Raw genomic sequence first — 15960 nt, 5'->3', positions numbered from 1 at the left:
TACTCGCAATTTGCAAGTCCATTAACAGACGCCCTCCGAAAGGGAGCACCGAGTAACGTACACTGGGATAAGGACAAAGAGAACGCTTTCCAAAGTTTGAAAACGCTATTGGTTTCTCGCCCTGTGCTTCGCGCGCCAGACTACACAAAGGAATTCATAGTTCAATGCGACGCAAGCGACAGAGGTATGGGCGTGGTACTTAGTCAAGTCGGCGACGATAACGAGGAGCATCCTATCCTCTACGCCAGCCGTAAACTAAATGTAAGAGAGGAAGCCTACAGCGCTTCAGAGAAGGAATGCGCTTGTTTGGTTTGGGCCGCCCAGAAGTTGTCGTGTTACTTGTACGGAGCGAAGTTCATCTTCGAGACCGACCACTGTCCTCTGACGTGGCTCAATCAAATGTCACACAAAAACGGCCGCTTGCTCCGATGGAGCCTCACTCTCCAAGAGTACAACTTCTCCGTTAGATATAAGAAGGGAAAGTTGCATAGCAATGCGGATGGTTTGAGCAGGCTAATTTGAATTCTGCGTTTGAGGGTCCCGCCTAAATTTTAGGGTTACTAGTGTTAATTTTATTAAGCGAAGAAGATCCCCTCTCATTTAGCAGGATTCCCTCCATGATTGCTGAATTTGTCAGCAGGAATTTGCTTCAGAAATTGGCATAGTGAAATGCAGCATTTTTTTTTGTTTCTGCACTTATGTTGTTGTTGTTTTTTTTTTTTGAAGCCTAGCGAGTCTAAAGTGAGAGCCAATGCACGTCATCTCGGCGCAGAGCCGTGTTGTGGGGTTCATTTTGCAGTTGCCTGTCCTTGTTGGATGTTTTGGGGCGGTGACATCAATGCACAAGTGGTCGCTGCGAGCCAAGACATCAATCCCCCCCTGACCAGCAGCCGTTCTCTTCCTGCCTAGCGGTTGTCAGCGCTAGACAGTCGAGACTTTTGGGGCCATGGAGGCGCTGTAAAGAACGGCGGGTTGCACAACAAGATTGTCACCTTGCCACCCGATTACGACAAGGGGTGCAAGACGCGCACCTCCCGCTCTCCGCCGCTGCAGCTGCGAGGCGTTCAAAGAAGCGACCTTTGCGCTGGAATCCGCCGCCTTCCTCCAGCCCGCTTCGACATTGTGACAAGACGAGTTTGGTGTGTGGACAATGATTCCAGAGTTCCTCAACGCGGCGCTGATCTGACACGCCTGAAGAAGCTACCGCGGGAACGTCTTATTTTTGCGCTCTCACGGTTCAGCATGTTGCAAAACAACGAGCGACCCTCGAGCGGCGTCGATTTTCCGGAACGGCACCACCTTCAACGCCGTCGCTTGGGCTTCGGAATGTGTGTGCCTTTGTGTCTGTAAACTGGTCTTCAGAGCAGCTGCGAGTTGGTGATGTGTAAACGAACAGCCGCCGCGTCGTAGGACCAGCGGATCGAGTGTATAAAAACTGTGGTTGTGCGATTGTTGGACGCACTTCTCTTGAGCAGTCCTGTTAGACTGGTTCACTTCTCTCATGCAGTCCTGTTGGACTAATACTATTTTTCTCAAGCAGTCATGTTAGACTGAGTTAATTTCTGTAAATAAACCCCTTTTTCCTCGTTCTCGATGAGAAGCAGTTCTTCACTTCATCAACGATCTCAGCGTAAATAAGTTGGACGACGGCATGGGCCAGCTACCTTCGAATTCATGCCGTACTCCAATCTTGGCAAAGGACCACGGACGAAGGGATTGAGCCCCCAATCCTGACAGCACGAGGTCGCGGGATCAAATCCCGGCCACGGCGGCCGCATTTCGATGGGGGCGAAATGCGAAAACACCCGTGTGCTTAGATTTAGGTGCACGTTAAAGAACCCCAGGTGGTCAAAATTTCCGGAGTCCTCCACTACGGCGTGCCTCATAATCAGAAAGTGGTTTTGGCACGTAAAACCCCAAATATTATTATTATATTATTAACGTTGCTAGTATAGGCGTACGAACACCTTTCGTGTAAGCTGTTAATTCTTTATTGTGTTTCGATTTTCGCGACACTCTTACTATAAGGTGTTTTAAGTCAGATGAGTGTAAAACAGCCGTAATGAAGGGTGTAAATTTGGGAAAAGACGTTTAACTCTCTTAAAGATGTAAAAACGTTTAGTGTCTAGGTTCCTACATCAGATGTCTAAGCTCTTCAAGAAAGATATCAACCTAAAGCCCCCAGTTCCCGGCATTACCATGCTGCCTACCGAGCGAGAGAGACCCTTTCCCCTTTGCGTAAGTGCAGGTACTGCAAAACAAATGAAAAGCTTGACAAACGCCAGGTGCGAAGGGGTCAAAACCGCGTCTCTCCCGGCGCTTAATCAACGTTGACACTAGCCGGCTGGGGCCAATGTCCCCTGGCCGAGCAGCAACTGTAAAGGAAGGCCCGGGAGATAATCAGCGGTGCTCAAGCAAGAAATACAAGAAAAAAAGGAAAGAATAAAGAGAGAGACCGTTAAAGCCAAAGAGATGGGAGGATGAAAGCAGGGCGGAGTCAGCTGTTGCCGAACATTATCGTCTACGACGTCGCTTTTCTTTTTTGTTTTTGTTTTCACGAATCGTGAGTGGAGGGCTGTTGCAATACTGTCACAATGCAGCTCCAGTGAGACGCACGGTGAGCTGCTCGCAGGCGATGACAACAGATGCGGCCGCTGATACGACGCTGCCGGACCTCGAGAATGTCGCCCGAACCGAGCTGGGAGAGACGGCGGAAACCAGAGAACGATGCCTGTCGCAGCTGCGACAGCTTATCGACGGTGAGTCACAGACGGTCAGTGACGTATGCTCTCGAAAATGTCGGCCATGTTTGCACTCTTCCATTTCACTTCGTGTTGAGAAGAAACAGCGAGTTCCTTTTGTTGTTTTCGCGTTCGTTGTTGCTTTCGTTGTTGCAATTCTAGTTGTCATCGTTGCCGTTTCATTCCACGGCCCATAGTGGCTGTGTGGGAGTTCTTTTGTAGAATGAAACAGATGAGATCGCTACTTACTTTGCCCTGCGTGCAACCGCACGCAGATATATACTCCGCCCAGTCTGCGCTTACAGGCTATTAACAACTGATAGAACAGCCTTAAGGTCAGCAGTAAACACTTATCAAGGACAGTCATCCCTTGAACTGCAACACGTACTTGCACTATGCACTAACGCTGCCCGGGTTTTACAGAATGTCGTTTTACAGTTTTACAGAATGTCGTATGGGTGTGGTATATCAAATTCCCCTTAGCTGTGGCCAGTTCTACGTAGGGCAAACGGGACGGTGTATCAATCAGAGGCTTATGGAGCATAAAAGGTCGTTAACCGGTGGATCGCCTTCTAATCTTTCGCTACATTGCCGAGATTGTAACTGCAAGCCAAAGTTAGATGAATGCGCGATACTGTACAGGCATAAGAATGAAGATACGCGTCTTATGGTAGAGGCATGGTATATATATAATGGTGGAAGTGCGTGCGTGAGTCAGCCTTCGATTACTTTACATAAGGAAGAGATTAAGTGCCTTAACAGCTATCTCTCACGTAGACCAGCACGTGTACCCGATTGACACGTGGCGTTCCATTCCTGAGCATGCGCAGATGAGTTTTGTGTCTTCTTTCATTTTTCGCCTCAGTGCTCCCTTCAGTTGATAGTCGGCGTTCGTGTTGTCCACTTCTCTACTCTTGTGTCCTGTCTGCACGCCTCACTTCTAGTTTGCACAATGAATCCTTACCAACTAGCTCAGCTTTCTGTCGTTCTGAATCTCGTGAAACGGAGGCACACCTGCCGTGGTGGCTTAGCGGCTATGGTGTTGCGCTGCTAAGCACGAGGTCGCGGGATCAAATCCCGGCCGTGGCGGCCGCATTTCGATGAGAGCGAAAACACCCGTGTCCCGTGCATTGGGCGCACGTTAAAGACGCCGTGGTTTAAAGACGCCGCGAATCGTGGTTTTGGTACGTAAAACCCAAGAATTTATTTTAAATGGAGGCATCCTTTAGCTTTTCTTAGATGCACTGTTCTAAAATAAATTATGGGGTTTTACGTGCCAAAATCACTTTCTGATTATGAGGCACGCCGTAGTGGAGGACACCGGATATTTCGACCACCTGGGGTTCTTTAACGTGCACCTAAATCTAAGTACACGGGAGATACTCTGTTCTCAAGCATATACTTTAGTTTGTTGGGTATAAAGGTGTGCCTGTGTAGGTGTACATTCGTTGCGCACAGCAGTTCATATTTCGTTGTGCCCATCTGGAGTAGCATCCTAGGCATACAGTCAGGCAAACCTCTCCAGAACTCGTGAAAGATCCCCATGACCTCCTGCCCCTTTTTCCTCCTTGCCCCCTCTCTCTCATTCAATAAGTTCTAGCATTGCTGTAAGCGCCACAAGAAAGGCTATAAATTGCATATTACAAGTGTATACATGGTAGAGTTGACGGCTCACTGTAAACAGAGTGGAGCTACGTTTTCTTGAAGTCGGGCTTTGGCACGATTGCACGTAATTGGCTCGGTTTTTACGTCTCCAACTTCTACGCGTTTTATATTTTATTTTAAAAGTATGCTAGCTTGATCTACATTCTAGCCTCTGTGAAACTTTATCCAATGGCTATTTTAAGCAGCCCGGTACGGTGTGCCCGCTTTTTTGCGCAGCTGCCGTCATACGTAAACATTCGCTGCGATTGCCTAGCACTGTTTTTCTTCCTTTCTGTTGCTTAACGCAGAGTGTCGTGTATACTGGTGATCATTAAGGTATGGACACTAATTATTTTCATCCCATAAGGCAGATATTGTTTCGTTAGGCTCGGATTTTCATACGAAATTTCGGCCCTTGCTTGGGGATTATGTTTTATCATTGACGCAGCGCTAATTTGAGCTGGATTTCCGAAGGGTGCCAATTTGCAGCTACGCCCTCTCTTGTACGTGCAGCTGTATCGGTGTCCTAAGGTGCTCCATAGTGTAATGCACCGACCGGAAAGAGTTGCATGAAGTGCACTGAACGATATGCTCCAGAAGATTGGACCAGCCGACCTATTCCACTCTGCTAAGCGGCATGCCTTAGCCTCTTCTTTAGCGCCAAATGCAACAAGCCATTGAGTGATGAAAAGCCGCTGCCGCACATTATATGAGCGAATTGAGCCGTCAAGCTCATCATAAGTGTGCTTGTCCTCATCTTCATTATTCCTAGCCCACTTTTTCTCCTCTTCCGCTTGCAATTACTGAGCAGAGTTGCAGGCCCGAAGCATATGTTACTTCAGGCTGACCTTCCTGATTTTCTTGAAATGGAATTTACTTTCCCTCTAGCCGGCACGTCGAGTAGCCTGTTGAGAGTACTATAAAAATCAATATAGAATTACGAATCATCTTTGCGTGGTAACATACGTACCATTTCTACGGTAGAAATCAATGAAAAAAAAAATGAGTCGAAGTCGTACCTGATCCTAGGACAACAATGGCGCGCTCCGACGTTATACGCTCAGTGACCATTATTATAGCCATTGCGAAAGGGGCCATTGCCGGAGAAACTCTTTTGACAGTCTATATAGACACAGATGTCCTGAGAGCCCATATCCGACACCTGTCTCGGATTCCCTCACACCATCTTGCTTGCTTGCCAGCAAAAAGGCTACATTCAAACTTTGCCAAAAGTGTTGTAAAAAATCAGTCCTACTTGCCATCAGATTTTACGCCTGCTACGCGATTATCAAATCCATTGTGGGGTCTGCACCAGCCGCAAGTGCAATTGACAATTCAAGGAACAGAAAGAAAGCTGGAGCGCCGTTGCAAGCTTTGAAACAAGCAACTTTGGAACACATTCACAACGAATGCAGATTCCGGCAACATGTCTACACAAATGGTTCGGTAAAACTCGACAGCTCAGCTGCTGCAGTCATCATCCCGGCAAAATTCAAAGAAATCAAATTAAGAACTTCATGTGTGACCACATCAACGGGCGCTGAACTTGCGGCACTGCGTGCTGCACTTGATTTCATTAATCAGGAACCACCGGAACAATGGACACTCTTTAGTGACTCCAAGGCAGCCCTTCAGTGCATACAAAGCTCAATGCGCCACGGACCCAACGAACAACTGGCCTCAGAAATTCGACACATGTATCATCGCAGCCATGACAAGGGAAACAACAAAATCTTTCAATGGCTTCCAGGACATTGCAAGATCAGCGGGAATGACCAAGCCGACGAAGCCGCCCGATCTGCACATGAAAGTTGTCAACGTGCCTTGATTCCGCTTTCGCGAACAGACGCTCCGGCTGGGCTGCGACTGATGTCCCGTGAATGCACTTTGCCTCTGTGGGACTCGAACGCATTTACCCTGTGTCGTTTGCGTTAGTTGTCTCCGGACATACGGATGCATCTACCGCCTGGGTTACCACGACGTGAACATGTCATGCTGTACCGTCTGTGACTAGGCGTTGCATTTACAAACTCGTATGCTTTCCTTATTGGAATGCACAACAGCCTCACGTGCGCCACATGCAACATCGATGAGACTCTCGCACATATTATCTGTGCCGGCCCGCGATGTAGTGCGCGGAGACAAGTACTGTGCAGAGTACTGGCCCAGTTGGACAATCGTCCACTATCAGAATTCAAAGCTTTAGGCCAGTACTCCCTCAGAACACCCACGCTAAAGGCCTTAACCGCGTTATTAAGGTTCCTGCGGCATGCGGGGCTTCACGATAGACTGTAAGAAAGCCGCCCCCTACCACTCTGTAGTGTACGCGGTTTGGTCGTGCTCGTGTGTGTTTCTTTCTTGGCTTGTAGTGCGAAGTGAACACGGGCACAGAAAGGAGGAGACAGGACGAGGCCTGTAGCGCTCGTCCTGTCTGCTCCTTTCTGTGTCCGTGTTCACTTCGCGCTACAAGCCAAGACCATGTTACCGTACCAACTCGCCCAACTGTCTATTCTTTTGCATTGCATTTCTTTCTATCTCCCCTGTCCACTCTCTTTCTCTTTTTATCCCCCTTCACCCTTCCGTCTGTGCAGGGTAGCCAACCGGAACTGCCTCTGGTTAACCTCCCTGCCTTTCTATGCATTCTTTTTTCTCTCTCTCTCTCTTGCCACAGCAGTCATAGTACTTCGAGAATCGTCGTTCCTTCCAAATTCATCACCCGGTTCTCAGGATCGAGGAATGAAGTTTTTGTTGAACACGGCCAATCGAGCTAAGATAGCAAGAGGCACCTCATTTGTTTTACAGCCAACCAGTGGCCGTATCTACGATGGTTTCCTGTGATGCGATGTAGGCTTTTGACTTTCTTGTAGCATAATCATGGCCACCGTCAACCTCGGCTTTCTGATTATGAGGCACGCCGTAGTGGGGGACTCCGGAAATTTCGACCACCTGGGGTTCTTTAACGTGCACCTAAATCTAAGTACACGGGTGTTTTCGCCCCCATCGAAATGCGGCCGCCGTGGCCGGGAAACCTCGGCTTTCTCTGGGTAGCACAAGTTCAGTAATTATACCTTTTATTTTTGAAACACCCTGAATAAGAAGGGACAGTTATGCGCGGACATTAATCGGACAGCGTCGAGAAAGGCTTTGCCCCTTTATGCCGCAGAGACGAGAAGGAAAGTTGGGTTCTTTCGAATCTCTTTAAACGCCCGCGCCGACATCAGTGCCCTCCAGTGCTGCTGTGAGTCAACTTGCGTCTTACGACGGCGTCCGCAGAGGGCATCACTGCCCTTGTACATTCGAGGCGCTAGGAAAGTTCCCGGACCGGGTGGCCTTCGAATCACCGGGTGCGTAGCCTTGCAGTGAATTAGAGTTAAACTAATTATCTCTAATTAACTAATTAGAGTTAAACTAAGTTATCTCTAATTCCTTGCAGTGAATTAGAGATAAACTCTTTTCTTAAGAAGCTAAATAAAAATACTGCTGCCGGTAATGACGACATTAAAGCTACTCCAATTATTTTCGTTGCTAACCTTTTATCAGCACCTTTGCAGCATATTTGCAACAGAGCATTATCAACAGGCATTTTTCCAGTTAATATGAAAATAGCTAGAGTTGCGGTCTTGCACAAAGGTGGTCCTTTGAATAATCTTAACAATTATCGACCGATTTCGGTGTTACCTTTATTCTCAAAGGTTTTAGAGCACATAATAAAAACAAGAATAACCAAGTTTCTTGATGAACATGAATTGCTTATCAAGGAACAATTCGGCTTTCGCGAGAAAAAATCTACTGAAACAGCTTTACTTAGTATCAAAGAAAAATTAGCAAAGAATATTGATAGCAAGGTGTTCACCCTAGGAATTTTTTTAGACTTCCGAAAAGCATTTGACTCGGTCAAGCATAATATACTGTTTGAAAAATTACCACACTACGGCATTCGAGGGGTAGCTCTACAATTAGTGCGCAGTTACTTAACAGACAGGCTACAGTATACGTTTCTCCACGGGTATAAATCTCAGCTACAGCCTTTGAAATTCGGTGTACCACAAGGTTCTATACTCGGTCCACTCTTTTTTACTATCTACATAAATGATATCGTGCCGGTACCACAATCTTCCTCTATAGTTCTGTATGCGGATGACACCAGCTTGTTTTTCTCTGGAAGCCGTGTAAGAGATTTAGAAATCGCGGCGAACGAATGGTTGGTATCGCTTTCTTACTGGCTTGAGTGTAACCAGCTAGAATTAAATGTTAGTAAAAGTAAATATATTTTATTCAAAGGCAGAAATAAACGCGAAGATTACACCATTTCTGTTAGATTTAAAAATAATGACATCGAGCGTGTCCCGTTGTTTAAATTCTTAGGTGTACTTTTTCATGAAAATCTCAGTTGGACACCGCAAATCAACAAAGTACATGCCAGTATGTCTAGATCAATTTCTGTCTTATATAAACTTAGGTCTCTAGTACCAAACTGGCTAAAGCTCCAGTTATATTATTCACTAGTTCATTCCCATCTCAATTACTGTCTCTTAATATGGGGTACGACTTCAGGAACGAACCTTGAAAGGTTAAAAATTATACAAAAGAGAGCTGTTCGCTGCATAGAAAATCTGGAACCAACTGAACACACTGCGCCATATTTTATCAAGCTTAAATTGCTTACTGTTAACCAACTTTTTAATCTGAAGCTCGCCTTGTATATTCGCAAGGAAATTGGAAATCAATTGACTAGTTATATGGCTCAGTGCTACCCTACTAATGTTCCCTATGATCTCCGACACGAGCGATTTAGAATACCGTTATTCAGAACCATTTACGGTAATCAAACATTGCTCTACCTTATACCTAACTTTCTCCGCAACAATAGTCATATCCACGAACTTATTGAAAACTGTACTTCTATCCACAGCTTAAAGAAAAATGTTACAATTTACTTACTGTCTGGTGCTCTGTCCTAAATAAGTTCTTGAGTTAAAAAAAAAAAACCTTTTTATTGTTCTATAACCTCTGTGTTCTGCTGCGTTTTCTAATAGTTATACATTGTATGGAATTATGTTACATTTTGTATAACGCTTGCACAAACTTTGTACTTTTTAATATGTTGCCATTTATGTACGCGTTTGTGCTTCTTATGGGTTTGTTGCTGTTGCATTATTGTGAGTTTCCGTTACCCAATTTAAAATGCCTAATCACGATATTACCTCTGTTCATGAAAATCTTTTTGTGGCGCTTTAATGTACAAAGCCATTGTTTTTCCTTTTTTTTTTCTCACTGCTTCTGAGCAAATGCATGGGTGGAGGGACCTTAGTCAGGCAGAGCTCATCTGCCTTTTAGTCCTTTCAACCCAGGCAATGTATGTCTGAATAAACAAACAAACTGAAACTGAAACTGAAGCCCGCCTAAGCGCTTGAATACCCTGCTCCCATTTCCCCTTAACTCTTCGCGATTGCGATGCTCTGCTGTGGTTATCGGCGCGCAAGAGTGTCAGTGTGAGAGCGAAATGCCAAATGAAAGATGCCAACATTCAAGATGCTTAAAAAAAATGCTTCCTCGTACTTTTAAAATACTCCTTCTCGCACTTATTTTTGCGAGACGTTGGGTGTGAACATCGAGCAAAACCTGTGGCATTCGAAGTTGTCGCGCGGCTTTGATGAATGCTTCCACTCAATACCTCTAAACCTCTTATCACCACTTTCAGCCGACACTTCCTTAGTCTGGCCAACGGACGAGAAGTTCTTGGTTAAATATCTTCGGGGCCGGAAGTACAAAGTGGAACTTGCCTTCAATGCCATGCGGAAGTATTTCCGCGTGAGGCGGAACTCGCCGGAATTTTTCAAGGCCCTCACGCCGTACACTGCAAGCTACGAAAATGTCATACTAGACAACCACCTCATCAAGATCTCCAAGCACAGGGATCCCATGGGAAGGGCTGTGGCGATGATGAAACTCGGTAAGGCTGTTTGCTACGTCAAATACAAAATAACGAGCAATGACACGCGCGTGTGTTTGTGCGTGCGTGTACAAAAATAATGGAGGAGTAATGATTTTTTGTTGACGAACCGCGAGATGGCTGTAGTTTGACTCTCTTCAAACATACGCAAGTGTAAAGTGAAATACGTACCGCGTGTTTCTACGAAGATATTAAGTAATATTTAAAAGGACGTTTCCTTCGGAAACAAGCAGTCAGCGGTGGCAACAATGGGTTGACGGGTGATACTTTGTAATTACGCACTATACTTCGTTTCATACTTAGCGTGGAACGCTATGGAAACTACGCACGAAGTTCCGCCACCAAAACTTATCACTCCGTGTGCTGCGGGTTCCGTCTGTGCTTCGCTGTGTGCTTATGGCGTTTGCTCGCGTGAGCCTGCACGTTAGGCTGCCGCGATGGACTGAAAAAAAAATTACATAAAACCAAAAAAATTGTTATGAAAGAACGTATTAGGAGCCGTATAAATACACGGATCACTGTTCTTTATTTAAGGGTTACTTTTTTAACTTAATACTGATTCTAAATAAAGAACAGCTTCACCTAGTTGCTAGCAAGAACACCGAACTATTTGTTGGTGCGAATGCAGTCACTGCAGAAAGTCTCTTTAGCCTCCCCAGCTAGCGTTACACGCCATTTACTAAGCGGAGTATGAGTAATAAAGGTATATTTATTACCTGCCAAGTTTTAATTTCGGTGGACTCATCGTAGTTTGTTAACTGGAGTGAGCTCCCCTACAAGACGTATCCACTTCCGGACCTGGAAAAATTCGATTACTCGCGGAACTAACGCAGGACGAGTTGCGGTTCTAAGAGCGCGCGAAACCGAAACTCGGGGGCTTCAGCCCCCGAGCCCTGGACACTCGCGGTCTTGCGAATGTCGCGAGTTACCAAGTAGCCCATTTCTGACGGAGCTGTCAATACGCACAGACGATAGGCAAGTAAAGAGACAAGTTCTAGTCGGCGGCCAAGTGGGTCCTGTAGACATGTAGCATCAAGATAACAGCACAACACACTGCAGATTTTTTTTCCCTATATCGAAATCAATTGAAATTTTAATTCCGAGCTAACTTTCTACTTGTGACTGCGTCTTTCCCACTCAATTTTTTCTTAATTCTAATTATTCGGCTCTTTACCTGGAGCCTTTGCTGGCACTTGAGCAATCTGTCAACAATATGATACTCACAGTCGACTTTAAGAGTTTAGAGGACACGGTATCTGCCAGAAAGCCCTATTCCTGCTTTGCCCGGTCACATAGCCTTGATTTCAAAGCTTTTGTCCGTCGTATTTCTGGTGACCTACGCACAGTGGTCTATTAACGTAGAAGCACCAGGCCTTAACAGAGTAGCGATTCACATGTGTCGTGAAACACGTGTCCCGTGCACTTTTCCTGGCGACTGCGCATCACCGTGCGCCTACGCGAAGCGTTCGCTTTTAGTGGAACTGACTACTGGACCAACTGGTAATTTTTAATTGTAAGGAAGGCAGCGCAAGACACAGACGAGGACAAGGAAGGGACTGATAACTCCCGTTATTTCTCATTCCTGGACAAATTGTCGTTGGCTTGTGCTACCGTCCTCGTAATCGCTTCCCGCTCGGTTGCAGGGGCCTGGAACACTGGCATTTGCCCAGTCACCGACCTGGTCAGGGCGGCTCTTGTTATGGCGGAGTGGACGTTGCTGAACGAGGAGACTCAGATACGGGGTGTCGTGGGCGTGTTTGACCTCAAGGGCCTGAGCATATCGCACCTCGCCCACTTCACTCCATTCTTACTCGGGAAGTTGGCACATATTGTACAGGTGAGAAGAGACGTGCACCGCCTACATGGAGGGACGTAAGAGCCTACGCAGCGTTTTTAAGCGACACCGTCTTGTATACATCTTGAATGAAAACTGATGAGAGGAAAATTACGAGAGCTACCATGCTGCGTAGGGATAAGGAACTTGGGACTTTTTCGGGCCACGTGCGATTCGGGGGGAGGCAGGGGAACAGCTAGGGTTCGGAAGTCCTATAGAAATTATTGCATTAAAATGGCAGTTCATTTTCTTTTTTGCGAATGTGTACGTGAACGTGGCTTGGGTCTTGCGGCATAAAACACCAAATTCATCATCAAGTGAATGCAGTGGGATGCTTCAGGCGCAGTCCCAAAAGCTGCCGATGTCACGGATCGCATTTCAAAGCAAGGATTGTAAAATGCAGATTTTTAATAATTTGTGCATATATGAGATCTAAATGAAAAAAAAAAAACACTGCTCCTATTTGTAGTGCAAAAAATGCTTATAACCGTGGCTTACGGAAGTTATCATTCATAGGCTAATAAATATAACTCATTATTCGATCAGTCCGTTGACTGTTCTAAATATGCTACCTCACGCAGTCATCTTCCCTGAAAATAACCATTGCAGGTTCTGGACGTTTGCTGTTGATGATAAAACCGAACAATTTGGACATCTCACGTGGCCTTGAGGTGTTCGATGTCATGTTCCTTATTTGCTGATTTCTGGCAGGACCAAGATGCGACAAATAGAAATACATGCTTTACAAATGCGCAAGTGCTTAATGTCTCTGGGATATGTATAGTCAAATATTATTTGATAGGGTGTAGCATGGGAAGGCTACAAGGTGTAGTGGAGGGCTCTGAATACGTTTTAAACACCCGGGATTGTTTAACGTATAGCCCCAAAGCGCAATACACGAGAATTTTCGCATTCCGCCATGGCATACGCGATAGACCCAAAAACGTAACGACGGGTGGTTCTTGAAAACGGTCTTATATCACTGTGTGAATGTTGGCATGTAATCTTTTCCTCCTTTCTTATTTTCCAGGATTGTTATCCGGCACGCCGCAAAGCCGTTTACGTCACCAACAATCCTCCTATTTTCGAACTTCTGTTCGCTGCTCTCAAGCCTTTCCTGAAATCCAAGCTCTTGCGGCGGGTAATGTACTGCAGGAGTTCTCTCAATTCGATCATCAGTTATATCAGCTCAAAAATTGTTGCTCTATAGTAGTTTTCCTAGAATGAAGAGCAGCAACAGTGTGGTTAACAAAATTTTATTTTGATGCTTAACGTATGTTGCCGCTTTTCACTGGACGCCACTAGCCCTGACATGCCCCCGTCAAAGTTAGCAAAATAAAGAATATCGGAACAAACGGAAAAACTATGCTAACGTAAATGTGGAACCGGAGCCACTCCACACGCTTTGTAAGAGGCAAAAGTATGTGTCAAAAGAACTCAGTGCTTCTTTCCGCAACTGCTAGAAGGATTTCTCATGACACGCCCAAAGAAAATGGATTCTTGCCTCGTATTTTTTTCTCGGCGAAGCAGCTGTTAAACAATAATTATGCCATTTGAAAAAATTCTTTCTTCTCCTTCATTTCTTACTAGTCGTTATCTAACGCAATGACTTGTAGTGACATAACCATTCCCTTTCCACAACACCACTACTGCCAACGACCTCACAATAGCAGCATGGAAGAGGGAGAGGAAGGAAGTTGAATTTTAAAAAATACTTCACTATTACCTAGTACGCTGATGACGCCGTCTGATAGCTCGTTTTCTTCATTTTTTGCTGCTATTTCAGTTCCGGTTTCTAGGCTGCGACCCACGTACGTTCCACGGCCTGCTCCCACCTGACTGCATACCGGCAGAGTTTGGCGGCACCCACGAGGACTTCGATTATTCGAGCCAGCACATGGACGTGACGAGCACGAGCGACTACTTCGAATACGTCAATCGCTTCGGGTACGGGAAATAGCGAACAGATGATGCATCATACTCGTCCTCGGGAATATTTCAGGCCCCTGGCTTTGTCGTCTGTGATAGCGAATAGATGTCGCGTTTTATGCAGGTGTTTGTTAAAGAATATGAGTGATTTGACTGGCTGACTGGTTATTTTTGATCGCTTTGGATTCTTTGACCAGTGCCCAATGCGCAATATTCCCTCCAATATTCCCGCCACTACACCCGCCGCCTCATCCTGCTCACGGAAAGTTTTATTTTGCCGCATTTCTTGCATCTCCTAAATCCTAAAAAGCGTGCAGCTTCAGAACAGATAAAGAATTTTCAATGCTTCTGCGAGTTTTGTGATGTTTACAGAACGTTATACAAATTACACTATTAAGAATTACAAAGATAACTCCATACAAATTATGTAAATCATAACTTATACATGAACTACGCTAACATATTATAACTACATGTTCAGAAGAAAAAAAAAACATAGCTTTAAGGTTCCCTGTATTTTTTCTCAGACGTTACCGGCCGTTCCACCTGCATCGAAGAGTCTCTTTCGTGCTCAAATGACTAACTTTAATGACCAAAAAGCTGCACTGTATCTGCGTTGCGAAAGACGCCCTTGTGCATAGCTTTAGATTACCCTTGGGCTCTTGAGGTTAAGTAACTTGCACACAAATATAAGTACACGAGTGTCTATTTCATGCTGTACGCAAGTAGAAATGCGGTCACTGAGGTCAGGAATTGAACCAACGACCGTGTGTTTGTTCAGCAGTAGAACGTTGTAGTCGTTTCTCATGACAAAGACTTTCGTTACTTCCATTTGCGATATAGGGCAGTATGTAATTAAACAAATACATACAGGGTGTTTCACGTAAGTTGTGCCAAGGAATAAAAAAAGAATATGGTTAACCGCAGCTGAACGAAACCAAAGGCAAATGGTTTGCGGTCATGTGACACTCCTTAAAGTATTCTTTATATTCCGCTTAATTAGTTAATTACCTATATGAATTATGCAATATTCGTAATATTCACTTAAGTGCTAAGTGTGTTTCGTTGCGTTGTAGAGGGAGTTCAGAAACGACCGATCCAATTTTTTGCGGCAACGTATATGCTGCGTGGCGTTTTTTTTCGGCGTTTAAAGAAAGTCCGCGAAATATGAAATAAAACTACGTGACTGCGCTCTTTCACCTACGCACAGGCTCGCCCAATAAAACGCAAGTTTCTACATTTACAGTTTTGTTGCTTTAGTCACCGTCACTACACCGTGACAAGTGCCACTAAACGAATTGTCAGGCGGTGGTGAATATCAGTGAATTGGTTGAAAAGGAAATTCAAATTGCAAAAATCGTTACCTTCATAGATCTGGTCTATACATAACCAACCTCTGCTCTTTTTGTAATGAACCAGAAACTATTGACCATTTATTTCTTTTTTGCCGCCGCTTCTTCTCCTTTCGCAAGATATGTTCCTCATATTTCAACCTACAAAACTAGGTTTATCACTTACAACGCCAAACATTGTCTTTTGGTGCCTGTCAATTAGGCACAAGCCACAGTTCGACGATTAGTGCTCTGCACAAGTTTATTGAAGCATCCGGAAGGTTACACTGCTAGGCTACCGACCGTGGGATATTTCATTAAATTGTTATTATTTTCTTGAGCTTTTCAATCTAACTTTTCAGTCTAACTGATGTATAGGTACTCTCAAAATTGGTGTTATCAGTTTATTGGCAAATGATTCGTCCTAAATGTTCGCCTTTAACCTTTTGGTATGTTGTTAGGTGTTCGTTTCAATCTATCCAGTGTGGCCAATCCCTCTCGTGGGTACGAGCCATACTTTGAGGCAAC

At 45.1% G+C, this 15960-nt stretch overlaps 1 protein-coding gene across 1 annotated transcript in view; it reads left to right on the top strand.

Moving 5' to 3' along the window:
* Positions 1 to 14252, top strand: part of LOC135905257 (uncharacterized) — a 40443-nt gene extending 26191 nt beyond the window's left edge. The window contains exons 7-11 of the mRNA XM_070536447.1: positions 2601 to 2759; positions 10087 to 10338; positions 11982 to 12175; positions 13203 to 13313; positions 13959 to 14252. Coding sequence (XP_070392548.1) covers positions 2601 to 2759; positions 10087 to 10338; positions 11982 to 12175; positions 13203 to 13313; positions 13959 to 14132 — 890 coding nt within the window. The 3' untranslated portion in view covers positions 14133 to 14252. The remainder of the gene's footprint in view (positions 1 to 2600; positions 2760 to 10086; positions 10339 to 11981; positions 12176 to 13202; positions 13314 to 13958) is intronic.
* The last annotated feature ends 1708 nt before the right edge of the window (positions 14253 to 15960 follow it).

The sequence above is a fragment of the Dermacentor albipictus genome, chromosome 3 (genome assembly GCF_038994185.2).
Source record: "Dermacentor albipictus isolate Rhodes 1998 colony chromosome 3, USDA_Dalb.pri_finalv2, whole genome shotgun sequence".
Classification (NCBI taxonomy): domain Eukaryota; kingdom Metazoa; phylum Arthropoda; class Arachnida; order Ixodida; family Ixodidae; genus Dermacentor; species Dermacentor albipictus.
The sequence above is the reverse complement of the archived record's forward strand: the minus strand, read 5'-3'. Positions and strand labels throughout refer to the sequence as shown.